General features: G+C 53.7%; 1 protein-coding gene across 2 annotated transcripts; it reads left to right on the forward strand.

Annotated features, from left to right (window-relative positions):
• The first annotated feature begins 4,693 nt into the window (after window positions 1-4,693).
• On the forward strand, window positions 4,694-12,370 carry LOC123838929 (keratin, type II cuticular Hb5). Of its 2 annotated transcripts, none has more exons than XM_045868165.1 (9): window positions 4,694-5,205; window positions 7,385-7,593; window positions 8,159-8,219; window positions 8,361-8,456; window positions 9,093-9,257; window positions 9,518-9,643; window positions 10,033-10,253; window positions 10,991-11,022; window positions 11,420-12,370. In XM_045868165.1, the coding sequence occupies exons 1-9, from the start codon at window positions 4,786-4,788 to the stop codon at window positions 11,611-11,613; spliced, it is 1,524 nt and encodes a 507-aa protein (XP_045724121.1). In that variant the 5' UTR covers window positions 4,694-4,785; the 3' UTR covers window positions 11,614-12,370. The 2 variants fall into 2 exon arrangements, with proteins under 2 accessions (XP_045724121.1, XP_045724130.1); XM_045868174.1 differs by having other exon boundaries at window positions 4,786-5,205; window positions 10,991-11,026; window positions 11,427-11,613.
• Window positions 12,371-19,868: the final 7,498 nt, after the last annotated feature.

Genomic DNA, 19,868 nt, shown 5'->3' on the forward strand with positions numbered 1-19,868 from the left:
AGTGTGTTAGAAGATGTTAAGTGCTATGGAGAAAAAAAGAAAAAGATCAGAGCAAGATAGACCTGTTGAAGAATGCCCTGGGAATGGGAGGCCAGATTGCCATTTTAAAAAGAAGATTCAGGGAGCCTATTTGAAGGTGAGAAAAGATCCATAGGCAGCAATGGAACCAGCCTCGTGGCCAAGGGAAGAGCATTCTAGCAAAAGGGACAGCCAGTGCAAAGGCCCTGAGCTAGGAGTGTGGCAGGTGTGTCCGAAGTGCAGTGGGAGGCCAGTTTAGATAGCTGTTTTCCTCCTGAGATTCAGGGAAACAGTCCTAGTGCTAAAAAAGACAGGAAGAAAAAGCTTCCAAACAAATACTAAGGTACAATTCTGAAATTGGAGGCCCTGTATTAACTGATCGACTGCTCGGACCCAGAGCGGCCACAGACGACAGCAAAGCCACCAGGGGAAGCTGCCTGCAGGAAGGTGCGTGGGTAGGTTCAGGGAGAAACCATAGAGCCTCTTGCAGGTGCTGGTGGGGAAGCCCGTGAGAGGAGAGGTGGGTGGGCCAGGGAGCAGCTTGGCTGGCTGAAGGGGGGCCCTGCCCTAGATGCACTGGGGGACAGCCCAGTGGCTCACCCAGCTCCTCCCTGTTGCTCAGACCTCACTCCTCTCACATAGGGTCATGACTAATGCCCAAGTTTTATGAAAGCCAAAGAAAGTGTCACAGGGCTAGGAGACCCTTAAAGAGCTGTGTCCCAGCACCAGGAGATGGTGTAGATTCAAAAACTAAGAAGTGTGGAGAAGATCAGCAGAGATGATGGGCACTGCCCAACTTGAATGAGCTGGGTTTGGGCAACCCCTGAGGCCCTGCTCAGGACAGGGCTTGTCCATGCAGAGTCCATCAGGGTTGATTCTGGAGAAGCAGCCAGCCAGGAAGGATAGAGAGACAGTGCACGAGAGCCCAGACAGATACAAATACAAAACTGCAAGAGCTGGCAGCTGTAAGGGCAGACAGGGAAGGATGGGAAGGGGGTGAGCGCTCCTTTATCTCTGGACAAATCCAGAAAGCCTTCCTAGAAACAGGGGGATTTTAAGCAGAGTAGAGAGATCAGAAGGGAAGGGAGATAGTGAGCCCTGGGCTGGGGGAAGAGCAGCTGTGCCCCAGCAAGCGTCCCAGAGGTAGCACGTAGGGGGAGGATGGCCCATCTGTGGGGAGGTGTGTGGGTGATAGGTCTCTGGGGAAACCCCAGGAGATGGCAACCAGGACTGGGGCAGAGTCAGATGGAGCCGTGGCAGTTGCCTGGGTCTCCAGGGTGGGGTAAAGATTCTCTCTCACTCTGGGGGCTCAGTGGGTTAAGCGTCTGACTCTTGATTTCATCTCTGGTCATGGTCTTGGAGTCATGAGATTGAGGCCCACATAGGGCTCCACGTTGAGCACAGAGTCTGCTTGGGATTCTCTCTCTCCCTCTCCCTCTGCCCCTCCTCCTGCTTGCTCACTCTCTCTCAAATAAATAAATAAATCTTAAAAAAAAGAATCTCACTTAATTAGCTCTTGAAGGCTTCCTGGATGAAGTGCCCTCTTGGGAGCATTGTACATCATCACAAGAGGGACGTGGGTTCTTAAGCGCCTATTCCCAACACTGGGTGTGGCCTTCAGAAGATATGGGGGCAGGAGGGGACAGGACCAAAGAGGGTGATGGATGACAGCACCCGAGATAAGAGGGTGTGGAAGGAGGTAATTGGAGTTACCTGGGAAGTCCCAGAAAGGGTATTTTATGAGTTGCTTGAGCAGCTGACACAAAGGAGGAGAAATCACAGCTTCCCTCTGACTAGTTCACAAAGCCTTCCTGGAGGAGGTGGCCAGCCATTCAGGAACATTCCAGGCAAAGGTGTGCCCAGAGAGGAGGCTTGGGCGTAGGGAGAGAGGTGCAGGGAACCTATAGGGCAGAGAGGCAGTAAATGAGGAGGAGGCCGGTGAAGGGAGGTCAGCCTCCCATCCGAGAGTTGGTCCCATGAGCAGAGGTGGTGGGTAATGAGTAGAGCCAGGCATGGGGCTATGGGGTCTCTGTCCCTTTCTTGGGTAGAACTAGACAACAAAGGCCCAGGTCCCATGTGTCTACACAGACCCTCCAGAGCAGCTGTGTCAGACTGGCCTGGTCTGTAAGTCTCTCACTTGCCCTGCACAACCTGGGAACAACCTCCTGATGACTTAGCCTCCCTCTCCAGCCCAGCCCCTCCGATCCAAAGCACCATGCGGACAGGCTTCCTGAGCAGTTGCTACCTGGGCTCAGCTGCCATCTGCAGCGATGCAAACTTCACCCAGCGCCCATGAGCACACCCCCGTGCCAGGCTGGGGGCCTCACTCCCGCCCACTCAAGCCCTTGTTCCCCCAGGTCTCCTGAGTCCCCCAGCATCATCTTCCCCACCCTCAGTGCCCAAGCCCAAGACCAATTCAAGGTAAAGGTTTGGGAGGGGTGTGTGTGTATGTGTGTGTGTGTTGGAAGCATGGGGAACTGACTCAGGAGCCTCTCTCTGGGACAAAGCCTCCACTCCCTCCTGCCCCCAAGAAGAGGCAGAAACAGATCTACCTCCATCCTTTTCAACAAGCTGAAGGAGAGCAGAGGCTGATGGGAGCTGAGAAGAGGAGGTGTGTGGGCTTTCCCAGCTGGCTGAGCAGAGGGCCCACCCATCTTCTACCTCCCATGCTCACCCGTTCCCCTCCCCCTGCCATGTTCAAAGGGCCCAAATCCTTTTTGGTCCCCCGCACGCCAGCACCAGGTCCACACAACAGGCAGTCAGGAGCTCACCGTCCAAGGCACCAGGCCAACAGGGCCCCCTCTAAGGAGTGGGTGCTGGGAAACCAGCCCCTGCACTCCCTAGCCTCCTCTCTCCACCCCCAGACTCCACCCCAAATTTTTATACTAGTGAAATCAGGTTAAAGGAAACATTAAAAGCAGCCTTGAAAGGGTAAAGAAGTTATAAATGTGCAGAGGATGGGAAGACCAGGGTGGGGCAGGGAGTACACCCACTCCCTGCTGGGTGAGAGGTGCAGGGCGTGGTAGAGGTGTTTCTGACAGGAAGCAAGAATCCCTTTCCTTTATACAGAGTGTTCTGGTCCCCAAAGCGCACGCTTGTGTATTATCCACATAATCCTCCCAACAACCCTGGAAGGTAAGGATGAATTCCACACAAGCATACGAAAGTTCAGAGAGGTAAGAGCGTCCCCAGAGCCACATAGCCAGGAAGCATCCAAGCGGGCCCTTGAACCAGGTCCTCCGACTTCGATTCCACTGCCCAGCCTGGCTGTGATCTGAAGATCCTTCAGGGCCAGCTGGTGAGGCCTCCTGCTCCTCCCCGCCAGCTGCCCAAAGTCTCTCTGCCCGCCTTGGAAGAACACGTGTGGAGGGTGGAGATAGAAACCAATCAGCCTGGCTCTTGGTGAAGAGCTGCAGGGGGCCCAGCCATAGAGATGAGGGCAGAACCAGGGCAGAACATCAAGCCGCAGCCCCACAGCACTAGTGCTTGATTCTGGGAGGCTCCCCAAAGGGGTTGTCACCCTCAGAGGCCGCTCATCTGCTCTTCTTCCCTTCTCGAAGTTCCTAACACCTCGGGTGCCTGGTTAGCCTCCCTGGGGGAAGAGACCACATCCCCCAGCTTTGTGCTCAGTGACCATTAAAAGAACAGCAATCATTATCCTAATAAGTGGCTCCAGGATACATGGGGAAGCAGGGACGTTACGAAGAGCCAGGCTCCCAGAGCCCCCGGGAGCCAGAAATCATAGCATCCTCAGACAAGAAAAAGCCACTTTCCTGCCCCCGTCTCTAAATGTTCCTCAAGGGGTGGCGGTTTGGGGGCTGGTGAATAGGATGCGCTCCTCCTCTGGTTGGTGATCTTGGAAGGAAGAGAGACAAACAGAACCTGTTTCTTCTTAAAAAGCCAGGGAAAATGCCCAGGGCAAGTTCACAACAGCCAGGTTATCCCAGGATTGGGTACTTCCACCCCTGCAGCCCAGTGGGAGAAAGTGGCTAAAGGGGAGGCTCCCCATTACCCACAAGTAGCCATTATTGTGGCCACTGAGAGTTGAGTGGTTTGCAATTTTGCTGGGTGAGAAATGGAAGCTCTGAAACAGAGCCTCTGGACTAGAATCCAGAAGGTTCTAAGAGCCCATGTGCCCTCTGTCCTGCAGGAAGCATGGTCAAAATGTTCCCACAGACCTGAACCACCTTCCAGGCCATGGTGCCTGGGTGGGTTTGGACTTGCCCGATCCATCAGCCCCTGAAACACAATGACTTACTTGAGAGTATATTCTGTATGGAGCCGGGAGGTCAGAGGTAATGTGCTCTCAGGGTCTCGCCCAACCTGGGACCCTAGACCTTCCCGCTTGAGACAGCAACCCAGCCTCTACCCCAACCCCAGCCAGCTCAGACTGTTGTGGAGTTCAAATCCCTCTCCGGGTGTGGGTTGGGGACATCCTTACAGGGAGACTGCGAGAAAATTAATTGCTTAATGTATGTAAACGAGCTTTGAAGATGAAAAGTGCAAACACAGTGTCCCTAATAACATCTTCAATACTTTTGCGGAGGCCCTAAGTCGCCGCTGAGCTCACCTTTAAGACGAGTCTTGGGGGAGTTGCTGGCAAACTCCCCAAGCCAATAAACAACATGAAATGGCTTTTCACTCCTTTAATGCAGCCAACCCCAGCTCTCCCCAGCAATAAAAGGACCAGGGAGGATCAGAGAGGCCAGAGGATCCTAAGCAGCGCCCTGACTCCCGCCGCACTCAGCCTCTGCTCAGACCCGCACGATGTCCTGCCACTCCTACCGGATCAGCTCAGGATGTGGGGTCACCAGGACCTTCAGCTCCTGCTCGGCTGTGGCCCCCAAAACTGGCACCCGCTGCTGCATCAGCGCCGCCCCCTACCGAGGGGTGTCCTGCTACCGGGGGCTGACCGGCTTCGGCAGCCGGAGCCTCTCCAACCTGGGCTCCTGCGGGCCCCGCATGGCCGTGGGCGGCTTCCGCGCCGGCTCCTGCGGCCGCAGCTTCGGCTACCGCTCCGGCGGCGTGTGCGGGCCCAGCCCGCCCTGCATCACCAGCGTGTCGGTCAACGAGAGCCTCCTCACGCCCCTCAACCTGGAGATCGACCCCAACGCGCAGTGCGTGAAGCACGAGGAGAAGGAGCAGATCAAGGGCCTGAACAACAGGTTCGCTGCCTTCATCGACAAGGTCAGTGAGGCCCAGGATGGTCCAGAGAAGGCCCCGGCTGGCCCTCCCCTCGGGAAGGTTCCGGTGTGTTGGGGAGACAGCACGGAGCCAGGTTTGAGACAGCAGAGGGAGAGAAACGCAGGAGGATCAGTTTCCATCTTTGAATTCCAGCCAAGTGCACAGAGGGCCCCGTGTGGTCCAGAAATGGAGTCTGTTGGTCTAAAGGGTGTATGTGCTTCAGGAGACAAGACAACACAGGAATATCAGAGGTGCCCCCTGGAAAACTGGATTGGGCACTGCGAGCTATGAGAGTGGGAGATAATGGGGAGAGTAAAAGGCACGAGGCTCCGAGCCAGGCAGCTTGGGGAAGTGGGCGGGCTCGGCTCAGAGCCACGCTGCCTCCCTATCTTTGCTCTGCCCCTGGGCAGCAGGAGACCTTGGGCATGTCACTTGTCTGGAGAACAGAACTTGCCTCGTATGCATGTTGCGAGCATGGATGGATTCATGCTTGAAAAATGCTGCACACAGTAAATGCTCAATGAACGTTGGCTGTCAGCATGATTCTCCCAGGACAATAGTGTGACGGGAGGTGTGACAGTAAACCAACCAGGACTAGCACAACCACCTTCGTGGATGGAGGGCTGGGAATGGGGAAGAGGGGCAGCCAGGCTGGGGGAAGGAAGCCCATGGATGCAGAGTGTGGAGATCCCCAGTGCCCTCCCTGTGTGTCCACGAGGCCTCACCCTGGCAGAATAGATAGGACTGGGCTCTGGATTTGGGGTCAGGAGTTTTGTTACCATCTTCTCTTTAGTGAGCTTGGTTCATCCTCAAAATGACCCGATGAGGGAGACATTAGTATTTCCATTTTTTTACTATCAAATGGAAGCTGAGTTTAGATGAGCTGCTTAGACATACTGTGGTGGACAGATGAAGGGTACTCAGGGGACATCAGACCCCGACTCTTACGGACTATTTGTGTGACAATGAGCCAGTCATCTCAGTTACCCCATCTGTACTATGAGGGGAATGATACTGCCCCCCACCCGGAGGGCTGTGAGAACTGAATGGGAATGATACATAAGCAGAGACAGATGGATAGAGGTAGAGATACACAGCTGACCCTTGAGCAACATGGGTTGGAGATGAGCAAATCCATATCTACAAGGATTTTTTTTTATAAATATAGTACTATAAATGTATTTTCTCTTCCTTATGATTTTCTTATTAACATATTTTCTCTAGCTTACTTTGTTGTACAAATACAGTATTTAATACATAGAACATACAAAATATATGTTACTCTACTGTTTAGGTTATCAGTGAGGCTTCTGGTCAACAATAGGCTATTAGCAGTTAAGTTTTTGGGGAGTCCAAAGTTATAAGCCAATTTTCAACTGCATGGGGTAGGGGTGGGGGTGGGGGGAAGCATCAGTGCCCCTCACCCCCGCGTTGTTCAAGAGTCAGCTGTAGAAATAGATAGATGTGTATGTATCTTAGCATGGGCCCTCGTACCACACAGTAAGGTTTCAGTAAGTGTCCCATGGATTAATAAATGAGGAACTGGGGGCGCCTGGGTGGCTCAGTTGGTTAAGCGACTGCCTTCAGCTCCGGTCATGATCCTGGAGTCCTGGGATCGAGTCCCACATCGGGCTCCCTGCTCAGCGAGGAGCCTGCTTCTCCCTCTGATCCTCCCCCCTCTCATGCTCTCTCTCTGTCTCATTCTCTCTCTCAAATAAATAAATAAAATCTTTAAGAAAATAAATAAATAAATAAATGAGGAACTGCTAATTATAGTCACAAATTAGTTGAGCATTGACCATGTGTCAGGGATGTTCTAAGCATCTTCCATGTATTAACTTGTTCAATCTTTACAACTCTAAGGGAGGCACTATTTTCATCTCTGGTTTAGAAATGAGAAGACCAAGCACCCAAAGGTTAGACAACTTGCCCGCTCCGAGTGGCAGAACTGGACTTGAACCAGACCTCTGGCCTCAAGCTCGGGGCACTTCCCCCCACAGCCACCCTGCCTCCTGGGGGGTTGGGAGCAAGGCCCCTCACATCACAGACACTCAGGCCCATGCTCGGCCCTCGGCGGGCCCTGGCTGCTCAGTGAGCATCCAGGGGGGAGAGGGCTCTGGAGGACCAGGCACCTCCAGGGATCTCCCCACCCCCGAGTCTCATCCTTACACCCTGAACGCAGGTGCGCTTCCTGGAGCAGCAGAACAAGCTGCTGGAGACCAAGTGGCAGTTCTACCAGAACCAACGCTGCTGTGAGAGCAACCTGGAGCCCTTGTTCAATGGCTACATCGAGACGCTGAGGCGGGAGGCCGAGTGCGTGGAGGCCGACAGCGGGAGGCTGGCCTCGGAGCTCAACCACGTGCAGGAGGTGCTGGAGGGCTACAAGAAGAAGTGAGTGCGGCCGGACTGGGGGCACACAGGGAGCGTGGGAAGGCTCCACCCTCAACCATCTTGAAGCAGTTGAAGATTCCTGCCTGTCCAGGAGCAGGGGCTGCCTGGAACCCAAGGGGTTGTCTAGGGCCGGGCCTAAGTGTCTTAGATTCTTTGGCTCCACTCTCTCCCTTGGAGCCTGGGTGGGTCTTAGAACTGCTTTCATGGGGAATGAGGAGAGAAAACCCAGTAGAGTTCTATAGCTCTCTGTGGTCCTACCCATCTCAGCTCACTTTATGATGCTTGCTCTGTGTTCTTGCTGCCCAGGGCACCCGTTCTCTTTGGATCTGGGATGCACAGACGAATTTAGGTTTGGGGAATGGAGTGTGCATTCCCACTGGGGTGGCCTAAGCAAGGCGGGACAAGTGTTAGCCCAAGAATAGCGCACAAACTAGACCATGGAGAGGATAAGTTAACAATCGCAGGGACTCCATCCCTTTGGACCCCTGGGAGATCTGGCCCAGAAGCTGGGATGGTGTCCAAGCTCCCACCCCTCAGCCACGACTCCTCTCTCCCCCCAACCCAGGTATGAAGAGGAGGTAGCTCTGAGAGCCACGGCAGAGAACGAGTTCGTGGTTCTGAAGAAGGTGAGGGGGCTGCTCATGGGGCAGGAAGGGAGGGGCACCCATCTGGACAAACTCCAGTGGGGACACAATCACCACGCTGACCGCAGAGGCCTCCCCCCCCACACACACACACACATGCCCTCCTCTTCCCTCCACCGCCAGGACGTGGACTGCGCCTACCTGCGGAAATCTGACCTGGAGGCCAATGTGGAGGCACTGGTGGAGGAGTCCAGCTTCCTGAAGCGCCTCTATGACGAGGTGAGGAGGCCTCTGCCGACCAGCCAGGGCAGGGAGAGGGGAGGCGGGAGGACCTGAGCAAGAGGGGAGGGACGGTGCTGTGTGTACATGTTTGCCCCGTGTGTGCGATGGAAGCATGAGAGAACATGCACACACCTGCAAGAGCGCCATGTGGCACGACTATGACAGACACACGTAGGTTTGTGCCCAGGGAGAGCCTGGAGTGCGTGTCTGAGGACTGTGGAGTGTGGGTGTGGTTGTCCACGTCTGTGAGGGCCTGTGTGTCTTGCAGTGTGTGCGTGTGCTGGTTTGGGGCGTGTCAGTCTGTACCTGAGTATGAGAGTGTGTATCTGAGGGTGCGGGTCAGGGTGAGTCTCTGGTTGGGGGGGTCCTCAATTAATGGACAAATCACTAGCCTCAGCATTCAAACCCCAGCTCCCTGGCTAGGTGACTTGGAGAAAACCCAGCGTGGCTTTCAGTCTTCCCATCTGTTCAGTCAGGGGCCCCTTCCGGCTTTCTTGTTTTATGATGTACCTGTGTGTGAGCGAAGAGGGAACGGGAGCAGGTGAGCAGGGGTCATGTAACATGATGACCAGCGCCCCCTCCAGGGTGCCCAGACCAGGCGCCAGACCCAAATGCATTGGCTATTGGCCCCAGGAGCTCCAGGTCCTCCACGCCCACATCTCAGACACCTCGGTCATCGTCAAGATGGACAACAGCCGGGACCTGAACATGGACTGCATTGTGGCCGAGATCAAGGCTCAGTACGATGACATTGCCAGCCGAAGCCGGGCTGAGGCTGAGTCCTGGTACCGCAGCAAGGTGAGGGGCAGAGGACACCTGCCTCCTTAACGTGGCAGTGGGAGGGAAGCCAGGTATATATTTAAGAAGGCCTCTTTTGTCTGGGGATTTTGATCATTAGGATGGTAAGAGGACAGACATCTCTCAGTTTGGGTGGTAGAGCAGGGCTGCTATTTATAGTTGCACAGGCTGAGCTCTGTACAACCTACCAATCATCTGTGGTGTCCAAATGGGTGGGAAACTGCAATCTGAGCCTCAGGAGCATCTCTGCTTCCCCCCAGTGTGAGGAGATGAAGGCCACGGTGATCCGGCATGGGGACACCCTGCGCCGCACCAAGGAGGAAATCAACGAGCTCAACCGCATGATCCAGAGGCTGACCGCTGAGATTGAGAATGCCAAGTGTCAGGTAGGGTAGAAGGAGGGGTTTGAATGCCCAGCTCAGGCAGACTGCAGCACCAGGGACTTTGCCCGCAAGAGGGCAAAGGCCTGACCCCAATCAGGCTTCACAGTGTGCCTGTGGGGAAGCAGGGACCCAACCAAATCACACAGCCCTCCAAGTGGGATGTACCGTATCACCGATGTCAACCTTGGCCACCCTGCAGCAACCACCAAGGAGAGATGGTGAACGCCCCCATCTCCTCCCTCATATTCAAGGTCTCGTTAAATACCTGGTCCTACATAGTTGACCTAGCTTCTCTCTGGAGCCCCCTCTCGCTGGCCCAGCTCCATGAGCTCAGGTGAGCCAAGCTGTGCCTTCTCCTTCTCATCCTTGCTCTCACATCCCCTTACTCATAGCGGGCGAAGCTGGAGGCTGCTGTGGCCGAAGCTGAGCAGCAGGGCGAGGCGGCCCTGACTGATGCCCGCTGCAAGCTGGCGGAGCTGGAGGCCGCCCTGCAGAAGGCCAAGCAGGACATGGCCTGCCTGCTCAAGGAGTACCAGGAGGTGATGAACTCCAAGCTGGGCCTGGACATCGAGATCGCCACCTACAGGCGGCTGCTGGAGGGCGAGGAGCACAGGTGGGGCTAAGGAGCATCTCCCCAGGTTTAGGAGGCCCTGGTCCCCTGGGAGTGTGTTTCCCTGAGCCCAAGTGTGAGCTACATCTCTAAGCACTGCTAGTACAGGTTAAGCTTCAGTAATAGTCATAATTTATCAAAAACTTATGTGTTTGGCCTGAGCTGAGTACTCACTGTTAATCCTCACAATCCAATGAGGTAGGTCTCATTTTTCACGTCCAAACATGAGGAAATAGGGCTCAGCGTGCAGTGACTTTCTCGTGGCCTCAGTTAATAGGTGGAAGAGGCACAACGTGTGCCCCAGCGATGTGCTTCTCGAAGGCACTTTCTTCCGGTAGCTCCCTCGGGGCGGCCTGGCCTGCCACGCTGGCTCGTGCCCGGTAAGGACGGTGCGCTCCGTATGCGCTGGTTCCTCCCCGGCCCCTCCACACACACAGCGGCACACTGCTGACTCTCCTTTCCCTCCGCCCGACCGGTGCTACCCAGGGAGCGGGGCCACTCAGATTGGCCGGAGCTCAGCAGCACGCCACGCTGCTTAAAATCAGGAGGCTTTCTCTCCGTGGTCAGAGAACGGTTAGAGAGAGAAGGTGATCGTGTAACACAGACCTCGGGGCGCCCCCCCACCTGCATCTCGGGGCGAGGAGCTCTACATGGAAGGGCCCTCTCTGTCCCTAAGCAACCACCTGCTTCAAGGAATCCGGCTCCCTGTTCAGAGCTAACGGAGCTTTCTTTCCCCACAGGCTGTGTGAAGGTGTGGGCTCCGTGAATGTCTGTAAGTGTCTGCTTAAACAATACCCCCCCCCAAAATAGCTTTGTTGATGGGCAAAGCTAAACCCAGAATGCTTCCCATCGGGAGGGGGCCTTTCCTCCTCCCCTGGCTCTTCACTGGGGAGCACTGATGGGGTTAGGGACCGCGGTGGCAATGAGAACTGCATGCCAAGGAAATAGGGCCCTGATTTGCCCCTCTGGGAGGAGGGGTCCTCACTTCCTTCCTATCCCAGTCGCCTAGAGGTCTGAGATGCTGGGAGGAACGGAGCCTGAGTTCTTAACCACTAAACCCCTTTCTGGAGGAGGAAGCTCCTGCTAGGGGAAAGCCCCTTGGGGCCTATCACAAGGTTGGGGAGATCAGGGCAGGCCACCCACCCTGTGTCCCCTCTCTCCACCTGTAGGTGTCAGCAGCTCCCGCGGTGGAGTCGCCTGCGGGGGCCTCACGTGCAGCACCACCCCGGGGCGCCAGATTGCCTCTGGCCCTGTGGCCACAGGAGGCAGCATCACGGTGATGGCCCCGGACTCCTATGGCCCCTGCCAGCTCCGCTCATCCAGCTTCAGCTGCGGGAGCAGCCGGTCTGTCCGCTTCGCCTAGAGTCCCCAGAGCACGGAAGGGTGTGTGAATGGAAATCGTGTGCTTGCTTCTGGAATCTTCCACGTGTTCCTACAGAGGGAAAGACCCTCGGCCGCGCTCTCGCACCTTCTCATTCTAGGGAGTTGTTTCCTGGTTCTCCTGCGGGCTTCAGTTAGAGAGGCATTCCCAGCCCTCCCCCTAACTCCGGTTTGACTCCAAGAGACCCGTGGCCAGTTCGTATCATTCTCCAAGCTCTCTGGGACACTACCGGTCACCCAGGGTGGCTGGACATCACGGGAGCTTGGCCTTCCCCAAGACAAGGAGTGAGCCTGATTCCCAGCCAGGTCTCCCACAGGCTGAGAGTCTGAGAGGAAGTCCTCCCTCTCTCCTGGCTGGGAGTTCTCCAGGAAGCACTGGCCCCAGGGTTATTCTTGTTTGTGTTTTGCTTGTCTCTCTGGCTGACTGCCTTCTTTGGGTTAACCTGTCCCAGCCAAATTCCTCATGTGACCTCCCAGTTGAGGGGCCCATTATAGGGGGGAATCCTTTTGACTTGGGACAGGTCTTGCTATTCATTGCACCTTTATACATTTCAAAGGAAACTCCAAGGTTGCTCTAGACCTCCCCCTGCGGGTGCAGGAGGGGTGTGTCCAATGCGAGCCGGTGGGATGGAGAAGGTTAGGCCGCTTCCTGAGTCTCCCTCTTGTTATGACTGTCTGTGGGTGCCTTGACTTCTGGCTTGTCTCAGTCTGTGTTTCAATAAATGCTGCTTCGATGCAAGGGTATGTGGTCTTGTGAATGACAATGTCTCCACCCCTTCCCATATGCCATAGGCTCGACCCTCACCCCATCCCCTGCTGGCCAACACTTTCTAGACCCTGGCGGTGTTTCCCTAACCCTCCAGTGATTGTGCCTCTTCTCGTCCACTCCCATAGCCTGATTCCAGCTTAGCCCTCCTCAGTCCAGTCAGGCCTGGACCACAGCTCCAGCTCCCCACCCATGACACTTTGCTCCCTGCCCCCACCCGCCCCCAGCAGCCAAAAGTCCCACCCCAAATTCATCACTCTCACCCGCTGGCCCCTGGTTCAAACCAGTTCCCAGCATGTGCTTGTGCTCCTGATGCCAAGCACCGGCTCCCTCCATCTCCTCTTTCCCCACCAGCTCCTTGCCCTGTGCAACCACCCCCTACCTAGTGCCGATCTTCCCAGACGCGGGCTCCACCGCATGGAGACAAGCCCACTCCCTAAGCCACCCAGGACCATCCCACACAGACACATAAGCCATCCCACGCCTCTCCTCCCATTTGCCTTTAGCCAGTGCTCTCTCTGCTCTCCCTACCTACCCTCCCTCCCACATGCACAGTCCCCCTACCCCTGCCCCACACTGTCTCCAACCCTGAGGATCTGTGCTTCTGACTTGGTGGCTCAGGGCCAGGGATGTCACCGGGTGTGTCTGGAGCCTGGATCAAGCTGGAAATTCCTTGAGAGCAGGAAATATCTCCTCCTGGCTCTGCCCCACCCCACCCCACCCCCACCCCCAGCCCAACACCCGGGATGGGGCTCCAGGCCATGTCAGGCCTGGGATGGTTGGATGAACTCAGACAGGAGAAGTAGAAATCAGCCCTGTTGGGCAACCCTCCATTTCTCCATTAGGAGAACAGACCTGCTGTCACCATTCTAGGCAGACATCCACCTGCCAGCCCCCTCTGCTGCCCCATCCCCCAGCCTTTCCCTGAGAGGAGAAGTTAAGGCTCTCTGTGTTCTGATGAATCCTCACTTCAGGCCCAAAGGGTTGCAGCTCCCTTTGGGGAAGGGGTGGCTGGCTTCTTCTGAGTGCTTCAGGTACTGCTATTGGAGGTTTGCCGGCTGCCACTAGGCAGGCCTGCTCTAAATTTCCCGCCCGCCTCCCTCCTTTCGCTCACCTCTCCGGGACTCAAGGGCATGGTCCTAAACACAATAGGAAACGTTCAATTTAGGGCACAACACTCATCCACAGGAAAGGTTAAAAGTCAGGGGCTGAAAATCAAAACCTGAGCATGAACTCTGCCATGTCTCAGTGAGACATGCGGCAGGAAATGGCCTTCACGCTTTTTATATCAGCCTGGGGATCTGTGAGCTGAGCCCTCCTCAGCCCTGCTACCTCCCGTGGTTCTGGGTTTCTGGAGTCAGTCTGTGGGGGGAAAACACCTGGATGTTCCCATGGGCCTGGGCCACACATAACTAAGATACCAAATCTGGTACCCCCAAAATAAGACATGATGCATTGAAAAGTCAAACAGCCACAAGCTGGGAGATAGTAATAAGCTTTTTAATGAGTTTCCATGCTTTGTGTGCAAAGACCAGTCAACTGACTGGGCCAGGCAGAGGTGCCACCGTCTTATAAGGATGAAACCCCCACCCCAGCCCTCCCTGCAGCCAACAGCAAAAATGCAGAGCAAAGGATCCTGGGGCTCCCACGGCCCTCTCCTGATAAAAGAACTATTCCTCACACAAAGCAAAGGATATGCTCCAAGGGCAACGAAGGATTAAAGTTTTATTAGAAAAAAAATTTTAAGGAGAAGCCAAGTGGTCTGAAATCAAGAGATCAGGTAAATTCCAGAGCAAGTGGCCCAAACAATAAAGTTGGCCCATGTGGGTGATTCCAGAGCTCTTTCCCGGGCTCCCTTTCGCTCAAAACTCCACAAACCAAATAAGACCTCCATCAGAGAAAATCAGACCTTCTGTTTGTATTCTACCCTTATTCAAATACTCAATGTCCCCCCAAAATACAAGGATGAGGGAAGTATGGATTACAGTCTTTTCAAAAAAATCAGGTCAGGTTAGGCTTTCCTCTTCTCTTTCCTCTCTGAGGCCACAAGCTCTCCTCCACCGAGTCTCAAATACCCTCCCCTTGGACCATCCTCACAAACACCCACTCCCAGGTGGGCTCCTTCAAGCAGCCCAGTGTCTCCAATGTCCCTGCTTCAGTCTTTGGGATCTCAAGAAACAGAGATCGCTGCCATCACTCACCTGAACCAAGCATAGTGAGAAATGTAAACTAACCACATGAGCAAGGAAATCACAAAGCATGTCACTCTTTGGAATGGACATGGACACTGGAAATGGCTATCTGGGATTACCCTCTGTCCATATATGCAAGCCACTGACACTCTCTGGGAATGTGGATATTAAGAAGAGGCTGTATTTATTGAGGGTTTCATTCATTGAAAAGTAGAGCAATGAGGACACATGACCAAGATTCTGCTCTTTTTGGGGGGGGGACTTGCATTGGGGAGTGGCTGAGTTCACAGATGCCTTACATCACTCTCCTGCCCCTCCCCCGACCCTTACCAGACCCCCTTTGTGCCCCCTGGAAATCCTGCCCACTTCCACTTTGTTCAAAGACAAAGGGTCCTCCAAAGTGCCCACTCTTATTCTCTTGGTGCTATTGGACAGGAGGTGATGAGAGGTGGGTAGCCAGGGAATGAGTGGGGTGGAGGTAGAGCACAGAGGATGAGCTTTTTTTTGAGAGAGAGAGAAAGAGCAAATGGCAGGAGGGAGGGGCAGAGGGAGAGAGAGAATCCCAAGCAGGCTCCATCCTCAGCACGGAGCCCAATGCGGGCCTTGATCTCATGACCCTGAGATCATGACCTGAGCCGAAATCAAGAGTTGGATGCTCAACTGACTGAGCACCCCAAGGATGAGCTTTTGCATTAAAAAAAACACCAGAGACACAAAAATGTGTATACACACCCTCCACCATCACCACCAGAAAGGAAAGGCAGGCCCTCCTCCATTCCATCCCATTCTGCTCCAGGGCAGGAGGTGCCCAGTGGGACTCCCTTTCCTCCTCGGAGCAGATCTGGTGGCCCTTGGACCTGATTTTACCTCCACTCAAACTTGGTGGGATCCAGACCGTGGTGTGCCCAGCATGTAGCCCCTGCGGGACCCTCCAAGGCCAGGAGGCAGAGACTAGGGGAGTAATACACTAAGAAAGATCTTGGTCCTCCCAGGGTTGCAGGGGAACAATGTGCCCCCTGAGGACACATTTTGAAAGCATCAGAAGGACTGCATTGCCCAAAGAACTGCTCATAGGTTTTTCTATGTCTTGAGATCAAGTATGAATTCTCATGGCAAAATATCTTCTACCCAGTCAAGTTGTTTTTGACTCTTTTTTTTTTAAATCCCAAATAAAATAAAGTGGAAGATGCGGAATTCTTCCTATAAATCAAATGAAAGAAACTTGTCCATCAGAAACCCCTCTCTCCACCTCAGCAGGGGGACACCACTTGCCTCAACAGGGACTCCAAACAGATTTCCCCAGTGGGACTTCTTGGGGACTGTCAGTTCAGGAATAGGCCAGAGGCAGATTTCCCTAATCAATTGCCCCATCCAGGCCGTCGGGGAAAATGTCCTCCAACCAGAAGTCTGGGTTTTACTTCTGGGTTCTCACATAATGGGCCTGTATTAACTGTCCCATAAGAAGATCTGCCCAAGATTCTTGGAGACCAGAGACTATGGGAGTTGTTTCTACCACAGTTCGAGGAGTTTCCTTTGTGTCATCTTCTGTGTCTTATTTCTGAAGTGTCTGACTAGCAAAGCAGGGTCAGTTAGAACCCCTCGTCCAGAAGCAGTCTGATGAGCCAGGATGTTTAGTCTGAAGGTACAACCGGGGTAAGACAATGGAAAGTATATGAACTTCGGCATTCCCTACACCTCAGTCTGAACGCTGGCCTAGCTGTGTGACCTCAGGAAAGGTACTTAACTTCCTTGGGCCTGGACTTCCTTATCTATAAAATCAAGATAATAATGCCGCTGCTGTGAGCAATGAATGAAATACACATATGATGTGCCTGACACTTAGCAGGTGCTTGTGGACAAAGGCTCCTCTCTCCTCCTCTCTCCCTTCGCCTCCACCCCACCCAGGCGTGGGGGCCCCAGATTGGCTCTGCTTTCAGCAAAGTCAAAGGAGAAATGCAAAGAGATGAAGCTGATCCTGTGAGAGTCAGAGAGGAAGTCAGCTCCACGGTCAGAATCACCTGACCCTCCTATCCCCTCTGCCCACATAAACCAATGGTTGTCTGCTTTAGTTCCTCTAGGAATCACCTGGGAGCTTGTTTAAACTCAGATCCCCGAGCTCTTCCATGGAACTTCTGCTTCAGTAGTTCTGGTTGGAGTCCAGGATCTACTAATTGAAGAAGTCCCCTCCACCTCCCATCTCTGGGGACCCTGACTTGGTGGTGGTGGTCCATGGACCACACTTGCAGAAGCACTGAGATGGTCGGGGATTGAGGGAGGAGGGGGGGCGCTGGGGAAAACCACAAAGGAGGCAGGCATTCATTTATACTAGGAGAAAATTTTTACCATCAATATTTAATCACACACACTCAAAGAGAGTAGGAGCCATAACAGGAATTGTCCAAATACAAAAAAAAAAAAAAAAAAAAAATCCCAACCAACCACCAACCTAAACACCTCAGCCATTAGCTTCAGTCAACCTTTCCATCCTGACACGTGAAGAGTTGGGGGACACCCTGGGAATGCACAGTCTCTCAGATCAGTGAGGGGCCTCCCAGACCCCCAGTCTACTTGCCCCGCCACCCCCTCAGTGCTGAGGTGACACGCCCACCGCTCCTCTGAGGGCAAAGCAGAGGTGTGCCCCCCATCGCCGTTCCCCGACCCGGCTCCCTTCCCAGAGGGTCTGGCACACAGTCGGTACTTAGTAAATGTCTGCTAACCGGAAGGTAGTTGGGGAAGAAAGTGGCTGAGTAGCTTCTATCAAAAAGGGAGGGAGGGGAGACTCAATGGAGGTGTCAGTCATGCGCTCGAAGGGTAAGTCCTAATTGCAGTAAGAAGGAAACTGGAGAGTCAGTCTGGGTTCCCAGTCAGGGGAAATTCCTACACTGACCCTAGGGTCTCAGAGAGCAATGATTTTCCCTCCTGCTCCCCACCCCTGCCCCCGTCAGACCCACACCCTCTACGCAAACCGCACTGATCTGACACTGGAGCAAGTACCCACTACAGAGGGGGAGCGGAGGATGCCACTGCTGGTGGCCACGCCCCCCGGGCCACGGGGGACAGTGGCACTGAAGTCCCCACAGACCACGCCGCCCTGGGAACGGCTCACACCTGTGGAAGGAGACACTGAGTCAGAATTCTCTTCCATCCCCTGACCCAGAATTTTTTGGAACCAATGATTTGCTTTCTTCACATTCGGCACGACCAGCAACATGAATCTTTACAACTCCAGGCAAATCCAAACCCATTGCCAACTGTTTCTGGAAGGAGTGTGTTTAGCCAACGGGATACCTAACTCTACTTGAACCAGACTAATGTTGAGATGTGTTTATACAATCTTTGAGCAAAAACTGATGGTCACAGTGGAGGAATCATCTAGAAATACGGTTGCTGCAAGGATGAGAAGAACGGATAGACACTTAGCCTAGGGACTGCGTACATGTTGGATTATTAAGGATAAAGATTTAAGAGTTGCCTGCAGTGGCCCAAATGATCAGAATAAACATCTCATGTTTCTTATCAAAACATTGTGCCATTTGAGGAGTATTCTTTGTGTAACTGAAAGACTTGGGCTATTTTTGCAGAACCAATTAGGGGGGCAGAACTTGCCACCATCACTAGCTTAGGTTTCACACATGTTCCAGGTGGACCTGCGTAGGGGCCAAATATTTTGGACCACCCATTTGTGCAGATCCCAGAGACCTCAGCCCCTTTATCCCCCACACAGTGCCCACAGACAGAGTCACCCATTAGATGCAACCCAGTATTAACACTCAAAAGAACGATGCCCATGATATACACCCAACTTACAGATATTGACGGAGCACACACCTTCACACAAGCTGCAGGGGAGAGAGAGAGAGCAAACATTCAGAACGGAGTTCCTCTGCTCCTGCTCGATCGGGCCTATTCTGCTCCATCCTGAGTGAGGGGAGCAGAGCTGAGGGGCTGGCGGCATGCTGCCTACCCACTACAGAGAGCATCAGCATTGCTCCTGCTCCCAGGGATCCCAAAAGGACAGGGGAATGTTAAGATTGCAGGACCCAAAGGGCCACTTTGTGCCTTGTTTGCTTCTCGGCCATGGAAGGTTGGTGTACTGAAAGGTGGACATGGGTTACAGTGGGGGTTATCCTCCTTGTCCCCTGGCTGGAAATTCCAGCACAGCCCAGTAGAGGATGGGATCAGCCACTGCCTAACTGGGCACCTCTAGGTAGGAAAATGCTTGCCTCTCATTCTAATCGATCCATTTTTATCCCATGAGTTTACATGCTACCCCAGATATCCACATGACTTGATAATGCAGAGGGAGGCAGGAGGGTATGGTGGTTAAGAGTCTGGACTCTGGAGCCAAGCCTCCTGGGCACAAATCTGGCTGAGCCACTTACTAGCTGGGTGACCTTGGACAAGTCACCTAGGCCTTCCGTGCCTCAGTCTCCTCATTTCTGAAACGGGGATGATCATACCCACCTTCCAGGATTGTGGTAAGCTCTACGTTGCCAAGTGCCTACAAATAGAGCCTGGCACACAGTAAATGCACTGTGTTTGCTATTAACATTAGAACATTTCGTTGATGGTGGGATATTTATATCACTGCCGTGGGCCCCCTCCTCCCTCACACCCACCTGAACTTTCAGTTCTATGTCTCCCTCTTTGTTAACCCCCAGCTTCAAACCTTACCCTCCAGGAAAGCTCTAGTCTGATTCCTTCTGCCTGATACAGAGCACCTCTATGCGCTACAGCTTTTCCGTGAGGATCTATGCTTTGGGCTCACTTTCCTGCCACGTGAATCTGACTCTACCACAGCCTTGGAACTGTGCCCTTCCAGAAGATTCTAGCCATCATGCTGCCTGTGGAGTCACAATGCTAGCAGCAGCTGTCTCCAAGTTGAGTGATGATGGCTGCTTTAATTTTCTTATTTTCTGCAATGAGAATTACTAGCGTAATCCAATTGAACTTACTAAGTGCCAAGAAGGGAAGATCTGTTAGAAGGTCAATGGTCACAATATGCAAGATGCCATACACTAAACCATCTTTTAAAATCTCATGTGTTGGGGTGCCTGGGTGGCTCAGTCGTTAAATGTGTGCCTTCTGCTCAGGTCATGATCCCGGGGTCCTGGGATCAAGCCCCGCATCGGGCTCCCTGCTCCGCGGGAAGCCTGCTTCTCCCTCTCCCACTCCCCCTGCTTGTGTTCCCTCTCTCGCTGTCTCTGTCAAATAAATAAATTAAATCTTTAAAAAATGAAATAAAATCTCATGTGTTGGAGACAGTGCCTCATTCATTAT

The sequence above is a fragment of the Mirounga angustirostris genome, unplaced genomic scaffold, assembly GCF_029215605.1.
Source record: "Mirounga angustirostris isolate CCGP_5_RB_7025 unplaced genomic scaffold, mMirAng1.0.hap1 SCAF_5, whole genome shotgun sequence".
Lineage (NCBI taxonomy): Eukaryota > Metazoa > Chordata > Mammalia > Carnivora > Phocidae > Mirounga > Mirounga angustirostris.